The 10,000-nt window shown below is 37.3% G+C and overlaps 1 protein-coding gene across 1 annotated transcript in view; it reads right to left on the reverse strand.

Moving 5' to 3' along the window:
• Window positions 1–5,852: 5,852 nt before the first annotated feature.
• The window catches only part of otx5 (orthodenticle homolog 5), a 5,483-nt gene continuing 1,335 nt past the window's right edge, over window positions 5,853–10,000 (reverse strand). The window contains exons 2-3 of the mRNA XM_053647871.1: window positions 7,185–7,336; window positions 5,853–6,500 (exon numbers count right to left, since the gene is read on the reverse strand). Of these exons, the coding sequence (XP_053503846.1) occupies window positions 5,865–6,500; window positions 7,185–7,336 (788 nt within the window). The 3' untranslated portion in view covers window positions 5,853–5,864. The remainder of the gene's footprint in view (window positions 6,501–7,184; window positions 7,337–10,000) is intronic.

Raw genomic sequence — 10,000 nt, forward strand, 5'->3', positions numbered from 1 at the left:
GTGTTTTCTACTTCATTCTCCTCCATTGTGATTTTCCCACAGCCCAGAAAAAGCCGCTACTTCAAAGCACCATTTGGAAAAGACAATTTTGACTAAATCCAAAGCACTTTTGACCTTCAGTTCTGAAAAAATGAACAAATAAACATGTTGTTTCTGAACTCTGCCCCCTTACCAACAACCCCCCGGTCCCCCCAACAGGATGTACCCAAATAGAGTGCTCTGATTGGATGAAATGGCCTGCACCCGTCTGGATTAGTGTGTGTTTTTCTTTCCTTTGCCATTTCTATTCCGTATCATGTGACCCATTGCATCACAGGATTGAGGTCATCGCTGGATTAGAACGGTAAGATTGAAAGTGACGAATGGAGGGAGGTAGAATAGAGAGATGGGAAAGCTATTAGGAAAACAAAAACAGGGGAAAATAGAGGGAGGGGAAGTGCATGAGGTGGAGGAGAAGAATGGACCCACGTTAGAGTGGTATTGACTGGTGCTTTCATGTCATGTCAGCAACATGTCTTCATCCTTCACCCATGTCATTCCATTGCTGTCTTTCCCCCACTGGTTCCTGAATAAAATAAAATAAAATAAAATAAAATAAAATAAAATAAAAAAACACCCATGACAGACATAAAAATGGACCAGGTATTTCCAGAATCTTTAGAGTTGTTCCAGACTCCAAATCTGGCTCCAAATCAACACCAGCTCATTACTGGAGAATCATCTGAAAACACAACCAGACTGTGTAGAATATCTGTAGAACATCTATGGGAACATGGAGGCTAAAGAGACACCAGAATGATTACCTACACCACACAGTCTTCCCAGAGGTTCTACTAGATTCACTATTCCAAGCCCTTGAGCCGGAATCGTTATCTTCTGGAAATCAGCATCTTCTGTATCTCTTAATAAAAAAAGGCCATGGAAATGGGCAATCTGAAAACAACACAAAACTAGCACAAGAATGTCTATACGGAACATTTCTAGACGATCTTGACAATCTTTAGAGTGGCTCCAAAATCTCAAGAGCATGCATTAGGCCAGTGGTTTTCAAAGTGGGGGCCGCCAGGGGGCACCCGGGGGGCCTCAACAATTTGGTGTGAAAAATAAATTGTCACTCTCAGACAACCACACACACACACACACACACACACAATCAATTCCTAATGTAATGTAATGTAAAGATGTAAGATGTAATTATTAATTAAAAAAAGGGGGGGATATGTTCAGAAGTCTGTATTTTTAATGTGTTTTAAAGACATCTTGCAAAAGGGGGGCCTCGGTCAAATGTTAATGCCATTTGGGGGGCCTTGCCCTGGAAAAGTTTGGGAACCCCTGCATTAGGCCATCTCCAGAAACTCCAGAGTAAATTCAGATAATATCTAGAATCTCTAGAGCCTCTCTTGGGCATCTCACAACAACATAGAGCAAGTTTCGATCTCCAGAATATCTAAAGCATCTTTATAATCCACAGAATCTCTAGAACAGTTCTAGAGAATCCTGAGTAACTTCAAATAATTTCCACCATCTTTAGAACAGAAAAATTGCTCCATATCATCTCCAGAATCCTTTAGCTACTTTAGATCCTCTTCAGAACCATTACAGCAGTTCCAGGTGCAGTTCCAGAATGACTCAATTATTTTCAAATCCATTAGATTTCACCTATGGACTCCAGGCATGTAGATCAGTTCTAAAATATGTAGAGCTGCTTTACACCATGCCCCAAATCCCTAGGGCAGCTCCAGGTCATCTTCAGAATCTCCAGGGTAGCTCTTTGGCAATTCAGTTCTCTTTCATATCCAGAATAGATGTGGCATTTTAAGGTCATACGTAGACTCTAGAGCACCTCAAGACCCTTTAGAGCAGTGGTCACCAACCCTGATCTGGGAGATTTTCCTTCCTGAAGACTTTAGCTCCAACCATAACTCTGCCCAACTGACCATCTAATCATCGCCTTAAGAAGTTCTTGATAAACTAAAACTGGTGTGTTAGATTTTGGTTGGAGATGAAACCTTCAGGAAGGAAGATCTCATGGAAGAGGATTGGTGACCACTGCTTTAGAGCTACTTCAGATCATCTTCATAACCGCTAGCTGATCACTATGTGTTTACGTCACATCATCATCAGAATCTCCAGAGCAGCTCTTAGGCATTTCAAGAGCAACTTCATGTTGTATTCAGAATTTTCAGACCATAAATTCAGAATCTCTAGAGTCTAGAGCATTTCAATTCCTTTTAGAGGTCTGGAATTTTGATGTCTGTTCCCTGAATGTCCACTATTTCTTGAGCAGAATACCTAGAACTGCTTTATATTACCTCCAGAATCTCTAGAGCAGTTCCAGATCATCTTTAGGATCTCCAGAGCAGTTCTTAGACACCTCAAGACGAGAGCAAGCTGAGAGCATTTGCAGAATATGTAGAGCATTTTCTGATCAGAATCTCTAATGTAGTTCTGAAATACTGCTTCATGTTCTGCTTCACATCATCTCTATAATGACTAGAGCAGCTCCTGATCGTATCCAGAATCTCAGGGGCCGCTCTTGACTCTCTCATATCCAGAATAGCTAGAATTTTCAGATGTACAGAATCTCTAGAGCATCTCTAGGGCACTCTCAAGACCCATTGGAGTTACTACAGATCATCTTCCGAATATCTAGAGCATCACTTGAAATTTTTCAGGTCACCCAGACTAGCTTTTAGTAATCCCAAGAGCAACTTCAAATCATATCCAAGAATAGCTAGAGAAGTTCCAAAACATCTATAGAATAAAAAATGTCTAGAATTTCGTGATCTAACGATGCTTTACATCATCTCCAGAATCTCTGGAGCAGCTCCGGATCAGTATGTGGGGAAATGAGTTTATCATCTAAAAGAAAATGGAGCCAAAAATATGGAGAAGCCATGTAGATGGAGACAGAGACTTGAGGAAAAAGACTATTGGTTGTAAGACTGAGAGAAAGACAGCAAGAGCGAGAGAGAGTAATCCTGACTAATTCACTTAGTGTAGTGATGAGGGCAGGACACTAAGAGGATTGGAATTGTCTTTAAATTAGATCAGTATAAATAACATGACTGGGAGAAAGACATTTATTCCAACTTTATAGAGCTGAAGCAAGTGACTATTTACATAATTGTTTGATGAAAGGGTTCTTCATCTGGATCTCCTCGTACAAACTTATTAAGTTTGATTCTTTAGTTCTGCACTGGAGCTACAATGCTAATGTATGTAACGGAAGCTTATAGCCACTAATTCACATCTTGCAAACTAGCTGAAATTTACGAATAAAAATCAATTCTACCCTACAATTCTGCTTTAGGCCACGCCTCTTAACCGTGTCTGATTGAATCTTGTGCTGAGGACAAAAATAACAGCATTAAAATGGCTTCTGCAACTGTTTTTAGCTTTGCAGCACCCTTTTTTTTGTCCACAGTTATAGATAATCGTGCGGCAAAAGATGTCATCAGCAAGTCTGTTGGAGTCACTGAACATCTCCACAAATCCAGCTGAGATGAGTCTGTGATGATTCAGACATACGGGGCCCTTTTCGGTGTTTCAAAAGTTACATTAGTATTTATGTAGGGAAAGTTATGCGTATTCTGAATCGGGTTCATCGCATGCGTTTGTTGATTTTTTGCCTCCACGTTCACTTGCATCTAAAATCACTTGCATACAGTTCACACCTACAAGGTTGCCAGATTTTTCTTTTGCCAGGTTTTTCAATTATGTCTAGACAACTGCCTTAAAATCCGAATATCAGGGCTAGAAAATGCGGACTGAAGAAGGAAACATGTTTCTTTTCTTTGCTGGCAAAAATGTAATATGATGTAACATAAAAGCACTTTAACAGGGAAACATGTTTACGAGTGAGAAGATTCTGGAATTTTGTCCCATTCCATCCATGATCTCTAACTCGTCTCCTGGTCCATTATTATTATATTTTTGATTGATATTCTCTGTATTCTGCTGAGAAAGCTGTGGAAGGAGTAGGGATTAGGGTTGTGTGTGTGTGTGTCTGTGTGTGTGTATGTATGTATGTGTGTGTGGGGGGGCGGTGTGTGGGGGGTGGGTGAGTGTGTGGGTGTGCGTGTGGGGGGGGGGTGTTAGTCAGGAAGATCAAACTGGTGGCCAGCTTGTTGTTCGGTTTTTCAGGGATTAGGGAGAAAAGAAATGAATCATATTTTTAGGTCCTGTGTGTGTCCACTGTCTCCATCCGTTCATATGTGACACTCAGGGATTAGCAACTTATCTGTCTCTCTGTCTGTCTATCTAACTAAAGACTCTCCCGTATCAGAAAACTTCACGTTACAGCTTTAACTCTCACTAATTACAAAGCGCTGACACTGGAGACTCCTTCCATAACTGCTAGATAATCATCTCCTAACAGAAAGCTTCTCCTTACAGAAAGTACATCCGTGTCCCTCTCCCTGCCGAAATCGATCTCATCTACCAAATTATTGATAAAGGACTGAACATGGACAAAAGTGGAACAATCAATAATTCTTTTATTAGAATCTTAATTGAATGTCTCTAAACAAACAAACTATCGAATCCTGTTGGAAAAAGCACACACAAAGTAGGGGGGAGCAAGAAGAAACAAATGTGGAGAATTTGTAAGGATCAACATAAGAACGAAAATAAGGAAGAAATTTTTACGAGTAAAAATGATTCATTTATGGCTTTCACACACACACACACACACACACACACACACACACACACACACAATCATAACACTGTTACATGTACAGGTTAACCCCTGAGTTTGAAAAAAAGAGAGAAAAAACTAAGATCGATAATAAAAAGTTGGCAGTTTTCTAAACATTAATTCAAAACTATTGTATTAGAGATGATTTAGCCGTTTTCAAGTCCAGTTTAATATTTACAGAAGAAGCAACAATGACAGGAATGCACAAAAAATAAAATAAAAATACAATTAGCCCAAAATTATTTTTTTGAAATGAATATATCAACATTATCTCTGAACAACATGATGATATTATTAACTGAAAACAAATTAAGCACAACGCAACAATTCACCATTGCAACGAAAACAACAAATTATTACGGTCTACGCAAAAGAAACGACAAAAGATCAACACAGCGAATTTATAACGATGCCGTACATTTCTTTTTTAATATGCGATGTTCCAGTAGTTTCAGTTCTTTCAAATTTTGAAGAACGCGGGAAAAAAGCGCGAATCATTTGCAAACTTCTTCTCAGATGCCTTAAAACATTTAAGTAAACATTTCGTGTATGTTGAATCAAATCATTCATAGGCTAAATTTTATAGCAATTACTCTACATGTTGAATATGGACAATTTCATCTCAATTAAGTTGTAAAAAACAAACAAACAAACGCCACAAGCACTAAATCATTCTGATATGAGCTGTTCGTTACACATTTTACACATTTGAAATTTTCACATCGTGTACAAGTTTCGCAAAAATGATCAGATTTTGTTTTAATCCCACATCATTTCTACGCAAAATTCATAACAATACTAAAGAGCAAAAAGTATTTTTATGGGATTGTATATAAATAAAATCATAAATAAGCTACGAGCGTTAAACCCAACCGATGCTCAGCCTAAATTTAACAGTAATTTTACGTAAAATTTTTCTGATCGAGTCAATTCGCACGAATTTTTCGAATCACGAGAATCTGTTTAAGCTCACTGTATTTTATTAATTTAACAACCTAAACTAAACCGAACTGGAGTTTCGAACGCGAGCAATCCATTTACGTAATCGACTGTTTTAAAATGACGCGAAACACAGGAAATCATGTAATTAAAATGAAATCAAAGACACAATTAGGAACAATTTTAGCTTGTCTGAAATTCCCCCCTCGACTGCGCCCCCTGCCTATAACACCTGGAACTTCCAGGAATTCTGGTCTTTGTAGTCCAGGCAATCTGCTGCACCAAAGTTGAGCTTCCAAGCTGTTTGGTCTTTATTGTAGTCCAGACAATCAATGGTGCTAAAACCGAGGGAGGCGGGGCCATAACCTTGCGAGACCTGTGATTGGCCCAGAGCCATGGAGGAGGAAGAGCCTATAGGGCTAAGGGGGCCACTCCCAGTAGCCGAGAGTGGTGCGTGCATTGGGGAGAGGTATGAGCTGCAATCTAGGCCGCTGAAATAAGACGAGGAAGTTGCGTAGGCCGGAGCGTAGGCTGGAGTCTGAGCGTACGTCATTGCGTACGCGGTTTTACTCGACACGCAGAGTGGATCAGCCAATGGCGAGACGGACGCAGGGCTCCAGATGGAGACACTCGCGTTAGCATTTGTGCCAGTTGAGCTTGGAGTGATGGCTGTCGGTGGGGCTGGAGGGGGTGGAGCCACTGGACTGTAGGGCGCATTAGCAATAGCATTAGTATTTGCAGGGTCAGAGGTCGTGTCTCGGTTAGGGGACGATTTCTTTTTGGGAGGCCGAGGTTTCGGCTGTCCGCTGCTCTGTTGCTGTTGTTGCCGACACTTAGCACGACGGTTTTTGAACCAGACCTGTAAATAAAAAAAAAATAAAAATGATATTTAGTCTAGATGAACATTTAAATTCTACAATTGTTGCATTATTTTAGCACCAAAAAGTTTAATATTTTCCAGTAACAGCACATACCACACAACTTATACCGCAGCAATTTGTCAATGATTACAATTTTTACAATTTTTATTAATGAATGACACGTCGTACTTTTTATCCATTTATAGTTACGTTGTGGAACGTTCACGAAACAAGTTCCTGTTCCCATCACTCTTCGTTACTGAAGTTAATAAGACTTTCCTGTGTCAGAAAACGTACAGCTACAGCTTCACCTCTGACTGTTAGAAAGCTCTGACACTGGAGACTCCTTCCATCGATGTTAAATAAACGTCTCCCTACAGAAAACTTCACCATATCCGCATGTAGCCTAGACTATATGTTGATCTTTGTTAAATAACAAAATGTTTTGAATCTGTTTATTATTGGACATAGATTGTGCGCTTCCTGTGAACGAGCTGTTACTATAGAAACCATAAGGCATCAGAACAAGAGCGTCAATATAAACAATATTTCCAGAGCTGCTGTTCTAGAAAATTCATCAACACCTTCTGACCAATCAGAAAGCAGAATTTCACAGCACTGTGGTAGAAATCGGTAACATTACACATTTTATTTGACGTGTGCTTGTTAAGCTGAACTCTCACCTGAACTCTGGACTCGGGCAGGTTGATTTTTAGCGCCACCTCCTCGCGCATGAAGATGTCGGGATAACGCGTTTTAGCGAACAGCGCCTCGAGCACATCAAGCTGCGCGCGTGTGAACGTGGTTCTCTCACGCCGCTGCTTCCGGGGTGTGTCTTCAAAAATAAACAAACAAACAAACAAGCAAATTAATAAAAAAAAAGCTTCCTCTGTTATTAAGTAACATTTGGCTTTAATATGTTTATACTAATAATTAATAACAAAAATGTCCACAATATTTTGATTTTATTTTCACTTTTTTACATTCATATATATTCATATAAATTCCATACAACCATACGATCACTGCATTTATTCTAAAACAACAACAAACAAACAAATAAATAAAACAAAATAAATAACAATTTAAAAAAAACAACACCACTCAGAACAAGAATGCTGCTCCTGTTATCTATTCATAACTGACTATAAAATGTTTTTTTTATTCAGCTTTTTAAAATACAATTTTACAAAATTGTACAAAACTTAAATGTGACAAGGTACAAGGTCTATCCTGATATAAAAACAATTCAGAATTAATAATAACATTAGCATCTTTCTTATATTCTAATTTAAGAGGTGTGTGGTGCAAACATTCTTAATCTCTTATATTATTTCACACTGATATTATATTATAGTATATGTATATGTAGTGCTTAGCGCGTTTTTTAAAGTGGAATTAATCTTACAACTCTTTATAAGATTTATCAAGTCACGTGATGTCATTGTTATGCTAGCGTTATTTAACGAGGAAATAATGAGTCAGCATTTTAGTTTTTCAAAATCTAAAATTCAGCAAAAGTGTGTAATTAATTTCAGTATTACCAGCTACTGGTTGTATTTCAGCATTTCTGTTATTTAAGGATATTATTATTATGATTATTATTATTATTATTATTATTATTATTATTATTATTGCTTGCAGCAGCAGTATTAGTAGTAGTGTGATTAAAATGACATCAAAAACAATTTAAAAAAAAAACACAACTTAAGTAATCCCTATATCCTGATTGCATTGACAAGAACGAATTATGTCAATGGTATTTCGTGACAACAAACAAACAAACAAACAATCAAAAAACTGAAATATTTTAAGAAAAACAAATTAACGGAAACAAATTAAGAAAATGTAAGACAAGGTGAATTTTAAATCTTTTCAAGGTACTAGTAACTTTATATATTATATATATATATATATATATATATATATATATATATATATATATATATATATATATATATAACATGGACACTTGTCAAGAGTGCAGTCTTAGGGAAAAAAATAAAATAAAATAAAATAAAATGTAGACCCCTTGAGGATTCTTCAGTTTGTCCCTCAAAGCAAACCCTTAAAAGTTAGAATTCTTGTGAAATCTTTTAAAAGTGTTTTCCTTTCTTGCTCCTGTTGTTGTTCCTGTTGTTGTTGTTGATGATGATGATGATGATGATGATTTACAGTTCTTACCAGACTCATACATAAATCACTGCTCTTTTCCATACAAACAGGATATGGAAGTAAATGGTTTGAAATTGTTTCATTGTATGTAATGTGATTTTGCAACACATTTCCGCTGCTGTTCTGAATGAAAACCGTACTTCTAGGAGCAGCTTCATCTCTGTGTGCTTAATTCTGTAATTTACAGCACAGTGATATTTAGGAGGAATAAAATTAACACAGCAATTAGCAACGTGATGATGCTCTTACACGTCTCTCACAAATACAACCACTTTTCGAATTTACGAAGTCCAATCTTCTAGTCGGCAAAACAAGTATAAACACATATGACATTAAGATGTCAAAAATCCTCTTATTGTTCAGCTTGTAAAACAGTTTGTTTATTCCATCAAGGGTTATAAAGGCGTTAAGGACGTTGTCTGTTTTTGATTTGGTCTGGGAGAGAACTCAAGGTTCTCACCAAGGATTTGTGTTTTTCTCTCCTCTGAGACGTTCAGCTCGTTGAAGGACACTGGTTAATGAGTTGCATTAAATAAGGTGCATTCTCAAAAACTAAACAAAGTGTTGTGATGCCATAAATGAATAGAACCATATTTGGGTCCATGGAACTGTTTGGTGATTTAACCAGCTTTGGTTCTTAAAGAATCTTCCTGGTTATAGATCTTTATCAGTTTTTGGACATAACTCGTTCTTGTCCATGCAAACAGGATATGGTAGTTAATGTTTCTGTAAATTTGTTGTTAATGTTATTTTAATCACCCCACTTGTAGTACTACAACCACTGGAAATAATAATGATGTATGATGTAATAAAGAAGAAGAAGAACAACAACGAGGCAATTTATATAGCACGTTTCTGAAACTTCACAAATTCACAAAATATCCAAGAAAAAGCTAAAAAATAAAAACACACACAAAAAAGAAAAATTAAAAGACTATATTGTTATTGCCGTAAATAATTGAAGAGTTATTTCCCAGCATGAATGTGTTCATTATGTGTAAACTTCTTTGTGTCAGGTTCTTCATTGGTGCCACGAAGATCTGGTCTAGATTTTTTTGTGGTATTAAATCATTACTCAGTTCATTGTTGCAGTAATAAAATAATGCTTATCGAACCACACTCCGAGAATACAAAAGGTACTAAACTGTACCTTTCCTTGCTGATGGGGTGGGGTACCATCAATTGCGCACCTTTTGTAGCTTTAGCTAAAAAGATCGTACCTTTAATTTGTACTCTGAATAAGAATTATGGTCCATTAATGTGTCCTAAAGATGAATATTCATTGACGTATCCATGGTACAGTTTAAGTACCCTTTTTTTTCCC

The sequence above is a fragment of the Ictalurus furcatus genome, chromosome 17 (assembly GCF_023375685.1).
Source record: "Ictalurus furcatus strain D&B chromosome 17, Billie_1.0, whole genome shotgun sequence".
Lineage (NCBI taxonomy): Eukaryota > Metazoa > Chordata > Actinopteri > Siluriformes > Ictaluridae > Ictalurus > Ictalurus furcatus.